This window comes from Myotis brandtii, unplaced genomic scaffold (genome assembly GCF_000412655.1).
Source record: "Myotis brandtii unplaced genomic scaffold, ASM41265v1 scaffold411, whole genome shotgun sequence".
NCBI lineage: Eukaryota > Metazoa > Chordata > Mammalia > Chiroptera > Vespertilionidae > Myotis > Myotis brandtii.
This window is the reverse complement of record NW_005365804.1, coordinates 1,367,607-1,387,371: the sequence shown is the minus strand read 5'-3', so window position 1 is coordinate 1,387,371 and position 19,765 is coordinate 1,367,607. Positions and strand designations below refer to the sequence as shown.

At 50.8% G+C, this 19,765-nt stretch overlaps 2 protein-coding genes across 2 annotated transcripts; both read left to right on the top strand.

Annotated features, from left to right (window-relative positions):
• Window positions 1-2,139: 2,139 nt before the first annotated feature.
• On the top strand, window positions 2,140-11,071 carry COQ9 (coenzyme Q9; the record flags this gene model as incomplete). Its single annotated transcript, XM_014545522.1, has 8 exons — window positions 2,140-2,453; window positions 4,071-4,206; window positions 5,859-6,001; window positions 6,269-6,353; window positions 7,750-7,854; window positions 9,549-9,704; window positions 10,034-10,087; window positions 10,402-11,071. Coding segments are annotated over 8 exons (1,029 nt in total), but the record flags the coding sequence as incomplete, so codon positions are not given.
• An 892-nt stretch (window positions 11,072-11,963) lies between these two features.
• POLR2C (polymerase (RNA) II (DNA directed) polypeptide C, 33kDa) lies at window positions 11,964-19,759 on the top strand. The gene is made up of 9 exons (XM_005873517.1): window positions 11,964-12,080; window positions 12,246-12,295; window positions 15,316-15,384; window positions 15,528-15,580; window positions 17,510-17,638; window positions 18,199-18,250; window positions 18,450-18,618; window positions 18,785-18,859; window positions 19,406-19,759. The coding sequence occupies exons 1-9, from the start codon at window positions 11,995-11,997 to the stop codon at window positions 19,548-19,550; spliced, it is 828 nt and encodes a 275-aa protein (XP_005873579.1). The 5' UTR covers window positions 11,964-11,994; the 3' UTR covers window positions 19,551-19,759.
• The last annotated feature ends 6 nt before the right edge of the window (window positions 19,760-19,765 follow it).

The following is a 19,765-nucleotide window of genomic DNA, read 5'->3' as shown; positions in this document are numbered from 1 at the left end:
GGCCGCCGGCGTCCCGGGATGGAACGGGCCGTCTGGCTGGGCTTCTGCCCCGAGTCAACAGATGCGAGGGGCCAAGAGCCGCGGAGCAGGGCCTCTCACTCCCATTTAATGGGCTTAACGAAGCCCCAGAGGGGGCTGTGGGTGCCCAAGGTCACCCAGCTCGTGGTTGCGGAACTCGGCCCCCGTCTCCTAAGTCCCTTGCGAGGGCCCAGGGCCGGGAACACGGGGGACAGAGGTGGAGGCGACCGGAGAGAGCACCTTGGCCTCCGTTTCCGGTCAGTCAGCGCCCCCCCACGTCGGTAATTCTGCGATCCCCTTGTGCCACCTTGGCCGCTATGTAGTCAGGAGTTTTGTTTATACATCCGAGTTCTTAAAAAGACAGGCGTTTACTTAAAAGAGGAAACTTTGTATCGTTGGCATAAATGGACTACTAGACGCAATGTGACACATTGACAAAAATACATAGCTAATAACATAATAAACATTCTCCTGCATTTCACCTAAACTCTCCTACATCACAGTGGCTCCTCGGAGTTCCTTCAGAACCTCCCTTGTCCTTTTCAACGTATTATGGATAGTCGCTCCCTTCTTTCTATACATACACTAAAAGGCAGGTGTTTTCACACCTATCGTGCTGTGTTTTTTAAATCATTGTTCCCCGAGGGGCCCGATAGATTTTTTTTTTTAAATGATGCCCTTTTGTTGTGTTTATACAAAACTCCAAACGAAAGATGTTTAGTAAAAGCAATGCCTGTGACCCCGCAAATCCACTCCTAAGTATTTACAAATACCAGGAGAAATGAAAGCATTATGTCCACAACAAGGTTTGTACAAGTACGTTCGTAGCAACTTCACTGATAATAGCCAACCCTGAGCCAGCCCAGGTGTCCATCCACAGAAGAGTGTATCCTCACGGAATACTACTCAGCAGTAAAAAGCAACCTGCTGGTTTACACAAAAAGCATAGCTCAACCTAAACAATGTGTTCAACAAAAGTCACATAAAAATGACATGCTGTACGGTTGTATTTAGATGAAGTGCTAGGACAGGAAAAACTAGACGGGAAAATTCAGAACTGTGGGTAGGGAACGACTGGGAAGGAACATGAGGGACCTTGCAGGGAGGTGATCACCTCTAGATGGGGGTTCAGGTTATATAAGTGCATTTGTCAAAATTCAGAATTGGCACGTTTCAGACTTTTGCATTTCATTGTATATAAATAGCTCAATAAAGGAACAGAAGATATTAAACTCTAGTTCATAGAGGCACGGTGAAATGTTTAGAGGTGAAGAATACTGAGGTCTGCAACAAATGTATCAAAATACAAAATGGATTAAAGGAAGAGTGTGATGGCTACATATAGAGTATCTGGATGGTGGATATAAGGGCATTCGTGCCACAATTCTTTCAACTTGTCTGCGTGTTTGCAATGTTTTATAATACACTGTTGGGAAAGAAAAAAAGTATGAAGTGGTACTTTCCCAAAAGCCCTTTCCTAATGTGAATGAAGGGGGTGTTGCAATATTGCAGGTGAGAAAGCAGGCATCATATAAACACTGGGGGTCAGTACTCAGACCTTCTAATTTCTAGTCCAGTGCTCTAGCCATAATATCTATAGTAATAAAAGGGCAATATGCTAATTAAACCGGACGTCATTCCGGACGTCCTTCCTGACGAAGCCGGGCCGGAGGGAAGCCAGCCCGGGTCCGGGTGCCTGTGGGTGGCCCAAGGGAAGCCAGCCGGGTCCCAGGTTCCTGCCAGTGGTCGGAAGGAAGCAGCCCGGGCCCAGGTCCCAGGTGCCTGCTGGCAGCCAGAGGAGGGAAGCCGGAGCTGGGGGAAGGAAGGCCTACTCTTGCACGAATTTTCGTGCATCGGGCCTCTAGTATAAAAATGAAACATTTCCAAGTCACTGTCACTTTTTGTTTCAGCCCCACTCCCATGGAGCAAGTAATGGAGATTATTCTTCTTAATTATTATTCTTAATTTGCCTACTTTAAAGTCACGCTCACAGGGATGAAATGGCTTGCCCATTACCACACAGCTAACAAATGATAGAAACAGGCCTAGAAGCAGGTCTTCTGTTTTCTGGCTCAGACTCTTGTCTCCACGTCATGTCTCAAAGTTGCCAATTTACCCTGAATTTTGCCCGAGACCCAACACTTGGATAAGTGGTGCTGGAGGGGACGCTGCCCTCTTACTCTCCCCCATCCCTTGTACCACGGTAGGTCTCAAAGGGTCTTCTCTGGTGAGTGTCGCCGACTGACCAGTCCCGCTTCTGTTTCAGTGTCCCGCTGCCAGCCAGCCCTGGCGCCACGCGCCTTCCATGCGTCAGCTCTGCAGCTGAGGGCTTCAGATGAGCAGAAGCACCGACCTCCCCCTCCCTTTTCTCAGCAACATTCTGAGACACAGGGGGCGGAAGAACCCAGTCCGGAGTCTTCTCGTCCACCCCCCAGGTAGGCACCAGAACCCTGTCGACCCATTTCTGGCCACTGTGCATGCTTGGGTACATCTGTTCTCCTTCCTCTCTCCTCTCTTCTTTCTCACCTTTCATCATTATCAAGACTATCTTTGAAAGGAACCTCCTGTTTTTTAATGAAAATGGTGCCTGTATGTTGTAAAACATCTAAACAATACAAAGAAGTTTGCAGAAATTACTGGAAATCACAGATCCAGAAATAACTCTGCCAACATACTACCTTTTTAGATGTTTCTATAAGCATATTTCATATGTAAACTTTTGTATATAATAATGATTAATTACAGCCCTGGCCTCTATGGCTCAGTTGGTTAAGGCGTCATCCTGTGAACTGAAGGGTTAAGGGATCAATTCCCAGTCAGGACACATACCCTGATTGCTAGTTCAATCCCTGGTTAGGGTACCTATGGGAGGCTACCGACTGGAAATCACAGATCCAGAAATAACTCTGCCAACATTTTTGTTACTATCTTTTTTAGATGTTTCTGTAAGCATATTTCATATGTAAACTTACGTATATGATAATGGTTAATTACAGCCCTGGCCTCTATGACTCAGTTGGTTGAAGCGTCATCCTGTGCACTGACGGGTTAAGGGTTCAATTCCGGGTCAGGGCATATACCCAGGCTGCTGGTTCGATCCCTAGTTAGGGTACCTATGGGAGGCTACCAATCAATGTTTCTCTTACACGTTGATGTTTCTTTCTCTCCATCTACTTTCTCTCTCTCAAATGTTTCTCTCACACATTGATGTTTCTCTCTCTCTCTCCATCTACCTTCCCCTCTCTCTCTCTCTCATCAATAAAAACATCCTTGGATAAGGATTTAAAATAACAGTCATAATGATTAATTATATGTGCTCTTTCAGAATCTGTTTTTTCACTCTATACATTTTTAATGTCTTTTCACGGTCATTATTTTAGTAATTGCATAATATTCCAGCAAACTTTGGTACCAAAGTTTGTTTAACCTATCTTTTATTGATGAATATTTAGATTTCCTTCACTGGTATGAAAAATAATGTGATAAAGTGTGTGATTCTCTCAGCAATGGGAGCACTGAGTCAAAGGATATGCACATGTAGCATTTTGTTACATATGTGGGGCCAAATTGTCCTCTAGAAACATAATTTCCATTTCCATTAGATATTTTTTTCTTAATCCTACCACTGAGAAGTTCCTCTGGCTCTGAAATTAAGTATCCCCAGTCATTATTCTGGTCTCCTGATTAACATACTTTTCATTTCAGTTCAACAGATATTTTTTTGAGGATCTACTTTGTGCCAGACCCTGTGGATAATATGACCATTGTTTCAGACCTCATGGTGTTACCGTCTGGTGCAAATACAGATAAAGAAACTGTGCTGAGGGCTAGAAACAGGGAATCCTGGGAGCTGCAGGAGCATGTGTCCTATGGCATGACGTCCTCGCTCACTGCTGCCTGCTCTCAGTGAGCATACGGGAGGGGAAGGATGATATGCTTACTAACTAGTAGCTATGGTTTCTGGTCAGGCTCATTTTGCACTCGAGGCAGCAGGCAGGAGGATGAGGTGTGCAGGGCTCTGTCCCCATGTCTCCCTCGGATTTGGGTCTCAGGTACACAGACCAGGCCGGCGACGAGGAGGAGGACCATGAGAGTGAGGAGCAGCTGCAGCACCGCATCCTGACAGCAGCCCTGGAGTTCGTGCCTGCCCATGGGTGGACGGCAGAGGCAATTGCAGAAGGAGCCCAGGTGTGTGTAGGTGAGGGCGGGGCAGCCTGACCAAGATCAGCCGGGAGGGAGTTCCATCAGCCAAAGCAGAGGCCTTACATCAGCCAAAGTGCAGCCCAGCTTAGAACCCTCACCCCTGTAGGATTTTCTGGGTGTGTTTTTTGTGTGTGTTTTTTGCAGGGGGCGGCTCTTTATTAGTAAAGTGAAACTAGGTTCATTATAAAACTGCTTTTTACTATAAAAAGAATATAAGATGGAGTTGGTTCTTAGGAGTAAGGTTCTAAAGGCAGCCCATGTAAAGAATTGCCTATGACAAAAATGACCACATTTCATTGACTCTAAGTTGCCAGTTGTTGTAAGAAGCAACATTGTTGTATGCATCACTGAAAAAGATAAATGCTGCCTTTAAACTGTGACGCATCATCAGTTGTACAATTCACACTGATTGTTTAAAATGAGAAATATGTGCATCTTAGACTTGATGAAATACGGTGTTTGAAAACGCCCAACAAGGCACCACTTGGGAGAACCACACTGTATTTTTCTCAGTAAGTCTAATACATTTGCTCCTGCATCGGAATAGACTGGCAGATTGCCCTCCAAAAGGGCTGTGTACTGCCACCAAAAGAGAGGCATTTCCCCAGTCCCCACAGGGGGAGTTCCTAGTTAATGTTTTTGTTTTGTTCCTTTTTCTCCCCCTGTCTCTGCTGCTGTCAGGGTTCTGCCTCCAGCAGATGCACAGCAGTTGCTGTAGATGGGGAGTAGCAGGGATCTTTGTGGCTTTGTTAACTTCTTGACAGCTCATTAAAGATAGCTTTGTTGTTGTTTTCCATTTTTATTTATTGATTTTAGAGAGAGGAAAGGAGAGAAAGAGAGAAACATCAGTTTGTTGTTCCACTTATTGATGCATTCATTGGTTGCTTCTTGTATGTGCCCTGACCAGGGATCGCACCCACAACCCTGGCTTATCAGGGCAATAATTAACTGAGCTACCCAGTCAGGGTCTTGTTGTTTTTTGAACAACTAAGTGACTCAATTTCCAAGAGAGAAATTAAGTGAATTGGTAAGGGAAAGGATTATGAGCATCTTCCCCAGCCCCTTATTATGTCAGTGAGGCCTCCAGGTTACAAGTGTCAGAGTTCCACTCTGACTGGCTCAAGCAAGGAGGAGTGTTTTGGGTCATTTAGTAACAAAAGTCTGGAAGTAGCTTGGGCACAACATTCTTGGGCTGTGGGGCTGGGGACTTTCTCTCCAGCATATCTGCTCCGAGTTCCTCTCTGTGCTCCCAGCAGCAGGGGATAATGTATGTAACCCTGGCTATACTGTCAATCAGCAGGGCCTCCCATGCAGGACTAGGAGTGGCTCGGCAGCCCCCGTGGAGAGAGCTCCTCGTTCCCATCCGTCCTAGCCAGAGTCCCAAGGCGGTTTCTCCAGGCCTGGGATTGCTCGCGTGCGCATCTTTGAGATGGCGCTGTGAACTCCCGTCCAAGTCTTTGCAGCACACCAGGGGCTTGATGGAGTGTGGTTAGCTTCACCCACGTCTCACGGATAAAGAATGAAGAGTGGGGTGGCCCCCTGCAAACAAAGCTGCTGTTACTAGAAGAGGCACTAGTGGCGAGCGGGGAGCACATGTCCACTACACTTGCCGCCACCGCTCTCTTCTTCCTCCGTAGTCTCTGGGCCTCTCCAGTGCAGCAGCCAACATGTTCGGGAACGATGGCAGTGAGCTGATCCTGCATTTTGTGACCCAGTGCAACGCTCAGCTCACCCAGGTGCTGGAAGAGGAGCAGAAGCTGGTACAGCTGAGCCAGGCAGAGTAAGTCCTGTGGCGTTGTCGCTCGGGGTGGCAGCTAAGGCTCGAGTGACTCAGGCCCCACCAGCTGTCCCTAGGAGGTCAGTCCAAGCAGAGCCAAGAGGGGCATTCAGCAGCCCTGCTGCATCCAGGGGACTGACTCACAGGCAGCCGCCTGGCTTGGACAGCTGTCGGCAGGCCAGTGCCCGGAGCCAGCCGGCCTCTCCCCCTGTGCTAGCACCGAGCCATGCCTTTGACCCAGAGACGCATGTTTTCTTCTCCCTCTTCCAGGAAGAGGAAGACAGACCAGTTCCTGAGGGACGCAGTGGAGACCAGACTGAGAATGCTGATCCCGTACATTGAACACTGGCCCCGGGTACAGTCCATATCCAGGCCCCAGGGCAACAATGTCTTCAGATGGATAACTGCCAGCACCTTCCACTCGGAGCACTGGGCACTGTCAGGCCTCAGCTCACTGACCCCACGGGCCCAGGGCTGCTCCGGGCACGGGGCCGAGCTAGGTTTCAGGTTGGGGGGTGCCAAAGAGAGTAACTCGGAGCCTTCTGTGTCTCGGTCCCTGGAGATGTGAGTGGCCTGGGTGCCGGATCGCGTCCTGCGGGGGGCCTTGGTGGCTCAAGTGTGCCCGCAGGTCTTCAGTGAATAGGAGTCCATGAAGGAGATGAGAAAAGTCAGCAGATTGTATTGGCCATTGTCGTGAATAGGCCTGTCGTGTTTCATATCTCAGGGGACTGGCCTTCTTTTCAGATTTTCAGTGTGAGGCTTGAGGATTGGAGTTTTTATCCACGGGCTTTTCTGCCCTTCTCTGAAGCTTCCTTTTCCTCTTTCAAAGCATGTCACAGGGTGGGCCTTGCTCTCAGTTAAGCAGGTCAAGTCGAAGCACATCAGAGGCACGCAGAGCCATCTGGTGCCCCCACCCAGCTGGGACTCTGTTGAACACGTCATTTCAGTCAGTCAGTGGACAGACACGTGAACACCCAGGCCGGGTGTGTAGGGAGCACGGCCAAGTTGGGCCTGCCTCCTGCCTGTGCTGCTGCTGGATTTCCAGACCTGGCGCCTTGACTCGTCCGCCTCACGGTTCAGGGGATAAAAACGAGTGCGTTAGGCCTGGCTGCCTGCTGGTGCAGCACGTTTCCTCCTGGGCTCCTGCACTGAGAGGACACTTCCCAGCCCATCCAGGACCTCTCTGTCCAAACCCCAGAGGCCCCGGCCAAGGACTTAAGTTGTCAAAGTGGCAAGACCTTGTACTGTCAGGAGGTGGTGTCTGCTAATGGAGGAGTCTGGGTTGTGCCATTGCTTGTATTCGTTGAAGGATTAGTTTCAGATAACAAATCAACTTGAGCAAAAGGTCATGGGGAGGAACTTATTGAGGTGCAGTGGGACAAGAGGAGGAATGTGACCTAGAATTTGGACCTAGACACCACCCCCAGATTCCCTTCCTATCTCTGCTTCTTCCTCCATGTGACCTCCTCATCCTCACTCTCAGTACTCAGACCAGGCCAGACCCTCTGCTGTCTGCATTCCCAAGTCCACATGCTGGGGATTGAGGATCTGATTGGGCCAGGAGGGGAGGATGGGCCCTGGTCCCCATCGGCTGTGGTCAGGGTTGTTAGCTGCTGGGGGGTGGGAGGTGGGTCTCAGATGCGAGCTGGGCAAGCCCCCTCACGTAGGTCAGTGGAGAGGTGAGGCACCAGCCACCCATGCGCGGTTGTCCCCTGTGTGCTGTACCTATCCCCCTGTCACTCTCCCTGCAGGCCCTCAGCATCCTCATGCTCCCTCACAACATCCCGGCCAGCCTGAGCCTGCTCACCAGCATGGTGGACGACATGTGGCATTACGCTGGGGACCAGTCCACTGACGTGAGTGCTTCTGCAGGCCCTCAGGGTGCCGGGAAAAGCTTGGGTTGAGCATTTCTTCAACAAGTTTGTGAAATTTCTTTGATCACAAATCCCTTCAGGGGCCTGCAGCGCCATGCCCATCCTGGTAAGGAGAGGCTGAGGTATGAGGGAGGGCCCTCTACAAGCCACAGTGGGATCTAGGTCATGCCCATGACAGGAACCAATACTCCAGTCGCAAACCAGTGGTGCTTCCTCCCAACCTGCAGTGGTGACAAAAGACGTCAGAGGGCCTTGTGATTGGGCTGCTATTTTATAATGCCCCCCCACCCCCGTCTCCTAAAATTTATATTCTGCAGCAGAATTTCTCAGTGTGACTTTCATGAGACTGATTTTTTTTTTAATGCCATGGAGACACCATTGCTTTAAAAAGAAACTCCCACCCCCAGCCCATCTTGGCCTGCTTTGCTAAGAAATCAATAAGCCTTTAAACAGGCACCAGGAAAGAATATGACTTGTGAATGCTATTATGTTTCTGTAAGGAAGTTTTTAAAATGTATACCTTTATAAAAAGAAATTAATAACCAGGCTGGGGAGGCAAAGAGATGCTCCCCCTACCCCGGCTCTAACATAGTGCTTTAATAAACTCCCCCCTGCGGGAATATACCAGCAACGGAGATGGTAGCAAAATGAAATTAGAAAGCAAAGAAATTAAAAGAATAAAACACGAAGCAGCTGAGCCAGTGTTCTGAAGAGCAGTTTCCCAGGACAGTCGGCGTCACTAAAGGACTTGCCTTTCAGCGTCTCCTCGCTGTTCTCATCGGTCCGTGATTCGCTCTGCCGTCACCTGCCGTGGGACACACTACAGTTTGCTCATAACTGGCTGACCACAGAGCCTCCCAGCACTTAGATGTCCTAAGACTTAGTCTTTTCACCAGCAGTTCCAAAAGGACCAGATGTAGCAAAGTCACCTGCGTGCTTAGTAAACTCCAGCCTCCAGCACTTCGGACCCACTGACTGAACGCTAAGAGGTTGGGCCCGGGGCTTGCTTTTTTTAAAACATTTTTTTAAACCCTCATCTGAGGATATGTGTTTATTGATTTTTAGAGAGAGAGAGAGAGAGACATGGATGTGAGAAAGAAACATGGATCAGTTGCCTCCTGTACGCTCCCCAACCCAGGTATCGAACCCACAGCCTAGGTATGTGCCCTGACTGGAATTGACAACCTTTTAGTGCAGCGGTTCTCAACCTGTGGGTCACGACCCCTTTGGCGGTCGAACGACCCTTTCACAGGGGTCGCCTAAGACCATCCTGCATATCAGATATTTACATTACGATTCATAACAGTAGCAACATTACAGTGATGAAGTAGCAACGAAAATAATTTTATGGTTGGGTCACAACATGAGGAACTGTATTTAAAGGGCCAGAAGGTTGAGAACCACTGTTTTAGTGCATGGGACGACGCTCCAACCAACTGAGCCATCCGGCCAGGTTGGGAGCTTGCGTTTTTAATTTCCCAGGTCATCCTGATGTACAGCCATGTGGTGGAACAATAGTGTTGTCCAGAGAGCCATATGTATCTTTCCATCTGTGAGGGAAAGGAGAAGTCAGGAGGAAGCCCATGCGTGCCTGTGGCTTTGGGCAGAAACCACCCCCGATTGCCCTGCCCGCAGCAGTAGCGGTGACCCACCTGCCTGGGTGGTTTTCTTTGCAGTTCAACTGGTACACCCGCCGGGCCGTGCTGGCTGCTATCTACAACACAACCGAGCTGGTGATGATGCAGGACTCCTCCCCAGACTTCGAGGACACTTGGCGCTTCTTGGAAAACCGGATTAACGATGCAATGAACATGGGCCACACTGCCAATCAGGTAGTGGGGCTAGCCATTTGGCAAGCCTCCTCACCAGGCACCCCCTCCTCCTCAGGTCACAGCTGGGCACTGTCTTTCTCTTGCTCCCCTGTGGCCTCAGCTGACAGTCCTGAGGGCCTTCCTAGGGAGCTGGGCTGGTTCTTCCTCATAGCAGCCTCTCCAAGAGCCACACTTGGCCCATTTGCGGCTGTGTTGTCTGTAGGCTCTTCCTCCAGTACACAGCCCTCTTGACTCCACCTGTTGGGACTAGTAGGCCTGCTGCTTTGTCCTACCTGTCTCACCTTTGCTTGTGGTGGGGGCTAAGAGAACCTGACTCTGACTCCTTCTAGGTGAAGTCCACTGGAGAGGCACTGGTGCAAGGACTCATGGGTGCAGCAGTGACGGTGGGTACTTCCCTGCCCATCCCTGCCCTCCCCCATCCCACTCTGGCCCTGTGCTGTTTATTTAATGTATCCCTGACCCCAAGTAGTTTTGTAGCCTTAAAATGGAAAGCTTAAGTAGTGAGACTGACAGCGGTGCAGTCCAACTCTCTTGATTCCAAATATCCCACCTCTTTATTTTCTACTGGCTGACTCCCTGGACCCCAGGACATCACATCACAGCCACGTGTGCTGCTTTGAAAATCCTGACCTCTCCCATGGAATTCCTGGGGCAGGGCAAGGCCTTAGCACTCTCTCTGTTTCCACCCCTTTCTCAGCTCAAGAACCTGACAGGTCTGAACCAGCGCCGGTGAGCAAGAAGGGGTATAAGCTAGCGTGCCCAGAAGAAAACCTGCGGATATATTTAAAGGACATTGAACAGTATGAAGTGCCAGCACAGGACAGGACTCTGAGTCACCACCACAGCCACCTGGAAGCCACAGGGCACTTGATGATACAGTTGTAGCCTGGGAGTGGGCCACTTCCTCAGTTCCTAGTACCAAGCCGGCTTCCTGATGTCTTTCTGCAGTTGTGTGATTGACAACTGAGGCTCTCATCCAGCGTTCAAGCCACAGAAACCAGCACGGCCTGTCATGTCTCACAGGCACCTTGGTCATATCTTAACCTTCCTAGAATGCTCTCTGGGACTCCCAGGTCAGAGTCAGGGTCTCAAGCTACCCCTGTGGCAGCTGATCCACAGCACAGCACAGCACAGGCACGTGCACCCAGAAGTGTCCCTTGCGGCCTTTTTCCTCTCCAGCAGCCTGAGATACTGCACCTGGGACCCCCTCAGAAAGCTGCCACATGAGACAGGTGCCTGCTGGACAGTGGTTCACAGCCCGACCCGGGGTGTGATCTCAGGCCTGGTGTCGCATTACACCAGCGTGCGTGCAGGCTTATTAGTGAACTTAGACTCTGTAATAATAATAATAAATATGTTTGAATCCATTTACTGTTGTGTAGTTAGTTTTCATCCAGACCATGGCAGGTATCCAAGACCCCAGAGAGAGACAGCAGTGTGGGAAGGGTTTGAGGCTGAGTTCTGGGCCTGGTGCTGCCTAACAATATGACAGCTCTGCATCTCTGGGCCCAGGCTTCCCATCAGTAAAATGGGCGTGACAGGGGCCTTTCCTCTCACCGTTAGCTCCTTTGGCTTCGCTTGTCTATTGCTAACCATTTCAGTGATCCAATCTAGCTTTAATAATTTTCTTGGCCTCCACTGGCTGGGCTCCTTTTGCAAGTCTGGTTAACTTGTATTGGTCAGCTCAGGCTGCGGGTGGGAAGGGAAAGGGTATCTACCTACCATTCAAGTATAGTTGGCTAAAGTACACTTTTGTTTTTCCATAAATGTACCAACTTCATTCTTTTAAAAGACATAGTATTCCTATGTGTGTATATCTCACCAGGCCTCTCAATGGACAATTACTTTTGTTTCTTTTTTGATGTTACAAACTGTGCTGCAATGATCATCCCTGTAAATGTATCTTTGCTTAAAACTTTAAGCATTTCTGCAGTATGAATTCCTGGAAGCGTTATTGTTGAGTCAAGGGTGTATGCGTGTTTTGCCAAAACACCATCCTAGATTTGGCAAATCACCAACTGGTGCATTGAAACCAGGTGATGGGATGGAAACCACGAGCCCGGAGCAGTCCCGGCCTCCGAGCAGTAGGCGGTGCTGTGGGCGCGTCTCCGAGGAAGCGGTGGGGGCCGCGCTGACCGACTCATTCCTTCTTCACCGACTCCGTCCACACCTTTGGGGACCCCTGGACCTGCTGGGGTTGGACCCCAACAGTAAAAAACCAATAAAATATATATTTTTTAAAAAGATAACTATTGGTTGACGCCGGCGGCCCGCCGGGCGGCGGAGCGCGATGCCGTATGCCAACCAGCCCACCGTGCGGATCACGGAGCTCACCGACGAGAATGTCAAGTTCATCATCGAGAATACGGACCTAGCGTAAGGCTGCTACGGGAAGCCGGGGGCCGAAGCCGGGGGTGGAGGGGGACGGGCCGAGTCTGCTGGTCCCCTGCGCCGTGCCATGGCTTTCACTTTGGGAACGGGGGGAGGGGCGGGGGTTGTCGAGGCTGCGGTGCCCTCACGCCACTTGTTTTCATCCCTCAGGGTGGCCAATTCTATCCGGAGGGTCTTCATTGCCGAGGTGCCCATTATAGGTAAGCGACCCCCGCTTCCCAGACTCACCCCCACCCTTCGGTTCCCCGACCACTCACCCTGGGGCTTCTGCCTGCAGCCCTGGTTTGGGGGAGGGAGTGTCGCTGAGAAAGCAGCGATGCTGGAGGCTGGATCAGACCCTGAGCCCTTGCCTCTGGCCACCTCCCTGGCCCCCAGGGGCCACTTACACTCGGGTCCACGCGCAGTTTGCATTGGTGAGGAGCATGGGTGCAGGAGTCTGCGAACTGGGGTTCGAATACTGTGTTCACTTACCGTGTCTGTGAAACGGGGCACGTTTTGAAACTGGGCGGTCGATTTCTCCGTAACGTTGGGACGCTGTTAGTACCTGCCATGGCAGGGATGAAGGAAGGTCATCACTATTCAGTGCCTAACGTTTGGGGAGTGTTCAGTGCTGCGAGATGTCTTTTTTGTTGTTGTTAATCCTCACCCGAGGATATTTTTTCCGGTGATTTTTAGAGAGAATGGAAGGGATGGGGGGAGAGAGAGAAACAGCGATTGGTTGCCTCCCGCACGCAGCCCAACCAGGGCCAGGGATTGAAACTGCAACCCAGGTACGTGCCCTTGACCCGGAATCGAACCTGAGACCCTCCAGTGCACAGGCCGGCGCCCTAACCACAGAGCCACGCTGATCAGGGCTGCTGGGTGTCTTTTTTCTGAATCTGTTTCTTCAGCTGCATTTATGGAACATATAAGTGCCAGGCATGGCTGGGCACTGGGGATGCAGAGCTAGCTGTATAGCACAGGGTTCTTGCCTTCATAGAGCCCACAGTGAAGGTGCAGGGGAAAGATGAGCCCACGGGCAACATTCATGCAGGGTAGCCTTGGACCAGTACTGGGAGAAGCCGAGCTCCAGTGCTGTGGCTTAGAGGAGGGAGGATCTGTTTTTGCTCTGGTTCCAGCCACAATGCTCCAGGCATCTTGCAAATTTGCACACATACTACCAATATTTTCTGAGTGTCAGCTTAGAGAGTTTAGGAAAAGGAAATGTAAGTCAGCTGCTGCATCAGGTGTGCCTGCTCCTAAGGAAATAAGCAGGCCAAATGGGTAAATGGGAGGACGTGGTAGTTGATCCTCCACCTCCCCCCCCCCCCCCCCCCCCCCATCCCCCCACCTCAACTCAGAGCTTGGTGTGCTGGTCCTCTGCCTAATCACTCATGTCTCTGGGCCCCAGTTTCATCAGGAGTAAAACGAGGGAGTTGCACTGTGATGCAGCTCTGACGTTCCAAATCTAAATGCCACTTTTCCCACAAATTCAGTTCCGCAAATAAGTGAGAACCTGCTATGTTCCAGGCTAGAGCTAGGAATTACAAAAGTTAAGTATCTGAAGACCCTGCCCTAAGGGATTTTCAGAGCTTGAGGTAGAGATAAGACACGCATAAATATAACACAAGGCACAGTATGACAAGGGTCTTAAGAGAAATCTGGGCAGAATTTTTTAGGGAGGAGCTTACAGGGAGGGTGAACCACATCCAGCACGGCCAGGGGTGAACCTGAGGAGGGGCGGTGAAGGATTAGAGAAGACAGACAAGAGAATACAGTTGGGGCCAGGTAGGATCACTGTGCCTGGATGAGGAAACAGTGACCCAGCCTGTAAGCCCAAGCTTTATTTTATAGTCAGATCACACAAAGCAAAGCGAGGGGAGTGGTCAACATGTTTGCGCGAGTTTCAAATCTATTTCGTTCCTCAAGCCTTGTTTTGGCAGCACTTGCTGCACCTCCCACAGCCCATTAGCTACCTAGGAACAAGGGAGGACTGTAAGGTCAAGCTTAATTGTGCCAGGAGGGCTCTGCCCTCCAAGCTGGGATTTGTATGTGGCTCTGCCACAGGTCAGTCCGAGGGTTGACCCCATAGCCGCTCCCTACAGGAGGGAGTGATCGTGTCTGTATCTCGGAGGCTCAGAGGATTTTAACCTTCACTGGAGAGGGCAAGGGCACGGCAGAGATAGGTGCGGGTGTACAGGGGCAGAGACAGGAAAGGTTGGCTTGCCCTTGTTTGACTTGGGTTGAGGGAAGGAAGCAGTAGGGAGCATGGAACAAAGCAGGCGGGGCCTGGCTGTGTCTGGTCCTCCTCCAACCTCCATTTCCAGTTGTTTATACCTATTATTTGACATGTGGGCTCCAAAGCCATTTGCTCTATGAATTTGTTTACATGCAGATGTGAATGAATGAATGAATGTGCTTAAGTCAATCAAATGTGTGTGAGCATACAGTCCTTCCCCTCCTGTTAGCTCATTGCTGGTGGGAACTGGGTTTTATACTGAGTATGCCTTGCCCATTGAAGGAATTCTGTCAACATTGGTTGATTGAGTGGTAATATCTATATATATAAAAGCCTAAGTGACTGGTCGGCCGGTCGCTGTGACAACACACTGACCACCAGGGGGCAGACGCTCAATGCAGGAGCTGCCCCCTGGTGGTCAGTGCGCTCCCACAGCCAACCTCCCACAGCTGGCCAACCACGGTCCCCATTGCCCTTAGGGACCTCACCCATGCACGAATTCGTGCACCGAGCCCCTAGTAGTATTAATAAAGGGTAATCTAGTCATTATACCGTAAAATGAGATATGGGCTAGATGTCTGTGTTACCTCTGAGGCTTTCCCTAGGATTTAAGTACCCAAATAGTTTGTGTTCTTGGAGTTCGTGTTGGCATGAGTAGCAGACATACGTGCTTCTCACAGGAATATTCAGCTCAAAGAAACGTGTTCCCACTCCTGTACTGTTCACTAGGTCGTTGTTTTTCTCTGTGGTACAGGGACCTTGCACTAACCCCTCCTGAGCAGGGAAGGGGGGTGTGGTGTGTGGCGTTTGTGTGGTTCTGGTTAAAATGCAGGTTCCTAGACCCTGTCCTAGAGCTGTGTGAATCGGTCTGGCGGCCTGGCCCAGGCCTCTGCTCCTTATATGCCTCAGGCGATTCCTACATCTTGAGAACCACGGCTGTGCTGGTAAGTCTTGAGGTGAATTTGGAGGCTAAGCTGCATGTCTGCTTCCTTCACGTTTTAGCCATTGACTGGGTTCAGATTGACGCCAATTCCTCAGTCCTTCACGACGAGTTCATCGCTCACAGGCTTGGTGAGTGCTGGTTTGGGACGGTGAAGGGTGGGGGCTGTGTCAGGTGTCAGAGAGGAAGCCTCCTCGCTGCCAAGGGGACTTCTAGGTTCTCCTTTTGGCTTGGCTGCTTGGCCTTCTTCAGAGTGCTTTTCTGTGTCTTCCAGGATTAATCCCCCTCACCAGCGATGACATTGTGGACAAGCTGCAGTACTCCCGGGTATGCTGGGGGGTTGGGTGGCCAGGGAGGCAGGGGCCTTCCGTTCTCAGAAGGATTTTCCTGACATTTTGCTTCCAGCTTTTAGAAAGACAATATGGAGATGTTGTCTAGAGCCCACGGCAGGCCTTGGTCCTTGGTTCTGATGGGCCTCAGATTGATTAGACTCACAGGGCATCAGTCACACAAGAGGGGGAATACACTAGAATGCCCATGTATACAAGCGGGGGCTGGTCCCTTTCAGTCTGATCTGTTCTGGTTCTGCTTTCCAGGGCATCTCTTCCCAGTGACGGGGGCCTAGGAGGTTAAAGGGAGTCAGCAGAAGGTTGGGGAGGATGGAGGACAGGAGAGGGAGTGAGACCTGTCCACAGAGCAGCACCCAGAGACCGGAGTGCTGGTGGCTGCCAGATTTGTGACTCACCCAGTAGGTGATGCTAGTAAACTTGGCTCCTTCCTCCAGGGAGAGAACGGGACAGGATAGGGTTACCTGCATCCCTCCACCAGGACTGCATTAGGTAATAGCTTGAGACTATTCCCTTTTGGTGGCTTTGGGCCCATCTTCTAATTCCCAAGGGCATGTCATTTCTGTGGTGGCTAATTTGATATGTACTATGAATACAAATGTATATATGTATATAAAATTCTTTAAAGAAATATTCAGGCAAAGTGTGCAGCTAATATAACAGATACTATGCTCTCATTTTGTCACATTTTAACATTTTGCCATATTTGCTTCACATCTTCAGATTTTTGTTTTTAAGAAATAAAACATCAGATATTGGTGGGACAGGTGTGCAGCGTGTCAGCTGAAGAGGCGTTTGGCAATATCTCATATAAAGATAGGCACACGCTATGGCCTAGCCATGCCTTCCATTAATTTGTTAATATATTTTTATCGATTTCAGAGAGGAAGAGAGATTGAAACGATCAGAATCATTGATCGGCTGCCTCCTGCACGCCCCCTACTGGGGATCAAGCCCACAACCCGGGCACGTGCCCTGAGTGGGAATCGAACTATGACCTGGTTCATGGATCGATGCTCACCAACTGAGCCACACCGGCTGGGCCAGTGATGGCGAACCTTTTGAGCTCGGTGTGTCAGCATTTTGAAAAACCCTAACTTAACTCTGGTGCCGTGTCACATATAGAAATTTTTTGAAATTTGCAACCATAGTAAAACAAAGAATTATTTTTTTATATTTATTTTATGTATTTAAATGCCATTTAACAAAGAAAAATCAACCAAAAAATGAGTGTCATAGGTTCGCCATCACTGGGCTGGGCTATTAAATTTTCTCTAGTGTTAGTTATATTTACTGAAAGATGTGGAATGGTCCTTTTTTTTTTTTTTTTGCTTTTCTGAAAATCTGCAGAAAAGTTGAAGAAACAGAATGATAAATGTCCATCTACTTTTGACCTTTGTTGCCAATTGTTAATATTTTGCTACTTTTGCTTTATTTTACACATGTATGCGTATATGTATGTGTGTGTGTGTATATATAAAGTTTTTTTGTTTTGTTTTAAGAAAGGGTCAGTAGCCTAGAATTTGAAAGGTACTTCTTCCTAGTTCCCTTTATTTTAAATGACTCTATTCCCGAGCTAGTCCACCTAGTCCATGGAGGCCGAGCTAGAGGATTGCCGCTGTTCTCTGGGAAGGACATGCCCAGGGCCAGGCTGAGATGTGAACAGTGCGTGTCCCAGAGGCAGCCCGGCAGCTGACGGGTGTGGAAGGAGCGTGGGTGTCAGCACACACGGTTGTCTCTAACCTGGGAAGTGCCTGCAGTGGAGAAGGTTACCAGATTGACAGCTCCCAAGGGTCTGGAGACTGGTCAGCCCTTTTCTAGACGAGGAAACAGTAGGAACTGGGGATCGCAAGCAGAGAGCTCAGGATCCGCCCTCCCCACACTCACGCCTGCTCTCTCCCTGCCTCAGGACTGCACGTACGAGGAGTTCTGCCCCGAGTGCTCGGTGGAGTTCACTCTCGACGTGCGGTGCAACGAAGACCAGACTCGTCACGTCACGTCTCGAGACCTCATCTCCAACAGCCCCCGGGTCATTCCAGTCAGTGTCTGAGGACAGCCCTGCCCAGGCCCTTTGCTCTTCTCCTTCTGTGTGGGCTGGACTGGGGGGGATTCGCCTAAGGCACCACCTTGCCCTATGTTACCCCTGATGCCTGGACATGCTCATTCTGGGCTCCTGGGGTGGGCGGATATTGTTGGTGCTGTGTGCCCTCTGTCGCCCAGGCCCCTTTAAAAGGCCACAGTATAGCCTTAGCTGGTTTGGCTCAGTGGATAGAGTGTCGGCTGGTGGACTGAAGGGTCCTGGGTTCGATTCCAATCAAGGGCACATGCCCGGGCTCGATCCCCAGTACGGGGCATGCAGGAGGCAGCCAATCGATGATTCTCTCTCTCCCTTCCTCTCAGATCAGTTTTAAAATAAATAAACAAAAGGGCACGGTACTGTTTTGACAGAGGACTGTCACAAAGCCGTGAAACGGGTTGGAGTACAGGCACCAGCACAGATTGGTCCTAGTAGGCACTCCTGCCCCTGGTTGGCAGGTTGTGATCTGGAAGTACTGGGAGGTGAGCGGCTAATAAATGTCTCTGTTTGGGCTCCGGCAGGTGACATCCCGGAACCGAGATAACGACCCCAATGACTACGTGGACCAGGACGGTAAGGGGCTGGCGTGAGTGTGCAGATGGCTACCCGACCTGTTGGTTGGCAGAGACCAGACAGCCTCGTGCTGCCTGGTCACCTCAGCTGGCCTTTGGTCTGTTTTTCCAGATGTGTGTGGCCTTCAGTGGCACTCCAGGTCGATGTGGGGGGACCGTGCCTCTCTGGCCCCCGCACCGACTCCCACCTCTCTCCACAGACATCCTCATCGTCAAGCTGCGAAAGGGCCAGGAGCTGAGACTCCGCGCCTATGCCAAGAAGGGCTTTGGCAAGGAACATGCTAAGTGGAACCCGACTGCAGGGGTGGCTTTTGAATATGATCCCGACAATGCCCTGAGGCACACAGTGTACCCCAAGCCAGAGGAGTGGTAGGTTCCCGCTGGGGATGAAGGCGGGTGGTTAGAGGGGGTGGAGTGGACATGGCTCCTAGTCCACGTCCGTGGCTCCTAGTGACCCAGATGGGCAGACTCACTACGGGCACAGGGGCCCGGAAGCAGCAGTAACAACCGGGTGCTGACCTGTGTTTGACCTCAGGCCAAAGAGCGAGTACTCAGAGCTGGATGAAGATGAGTCCCAGGCTCCGTACGACCCCAACGGCAAGCCGGAGAGGTAAGTGCCTGGGCCAGCACGGACGGTGAGATGTGTAGGAACGGACGGTTTGGTGCAGTTAGGGTGACCCTTTCCCTCATGTCCCAGCTTCCAGAAAGCTGAGGAGGGGCTGAAGACTGCTGAACCCAAGATGGGTGCGTCCCCTGTAGTCACTGAAAAAGAGGGGCCTCCAGTTATCCAAGCTCTTCCTGTTCTGGTTTGCAGCATCCAAAGATGGGGTCAGATCAGGGCCAGAAACTGACCAGTCTTCTAGGGAGGAACAGAGACGCTGGCCCGTGCGACCCGCTCGTTCATTTTCCGCTTTCTCCTCAGTGCGGGACACATCCATACAGAAGTGCTTGGGGGGTTTCACAGTATCTGTGAGGTGACTGTAGCCTCGTTGAGGTCCTGTAGAAAGCACTGTTTGTAAGAGGATGGAGGTCAACCCTGGGGCCAGGTTGAGTTCCTGGTGGGAAAGGAGTTAAGACTCAGGGGGGAAAGCGGTGGCCCTGGCCCAGCTCAGGCTCACCAGCCCCTGGGGCGGCTCTCACTGGACTCGCGCCTCAGGTTTTACTACAACGTGGAGTCCTGTGGCTCCCTGCGCCCCGAAACCATCGTCCTCTCGGCCCTCTCCGGGTTGAAGAAGAAGCTGAGCGATTTGCAGACCCAGCTGAGCCACGAGATCCAGAGTGACGTCCTCACCATAAATTAGCCGCAGCTCATCCGCCCGAGCGGAAAAGGATCCGAGCAGCAGCTGTGTGCAGGTCTCCTGAGACCCTCCTCGCCCCTGAAGTCCCGACAGCTGTACTTAACTTCTGGGCAAGCCATCAGCACCAACTGGAGGTAGCAGAGGGGAGGGTGCCCCTCCCGGCCTGGCTTGGTCCCAGGTAGATTACGGGGGTGCCCCTGGTATTTGAGGCAGGACAG

What these genes read in the sequence shown, in the direction of transcription:
- POLR2C (XM_005873517.1), top strand. Translation starts at nt 11,995, where the DNA reads ATGCCGTATGCCAACCAGCCCACCGTGCGGATCACGGAGCTCACCGAC. An exon ending in GTTCATCGCTCACAGGCTTG is followed by an intron (nt 15,385 to 15,527) that starts GTGAGTGCTGGT and finishes TGTGTCTTCCAG; the next exon opens with GATTAATCCCCCTCACCAGC. An exon ending in ACAGCCCCCGGGTCATTCCA is followed by an intron (nt 17,639 to 18,198) that starts GTCAGTGTCTGA and finishes GGGCTCCGGCAG; the next exon opens with GTGACATCCCGGAACCGAGA.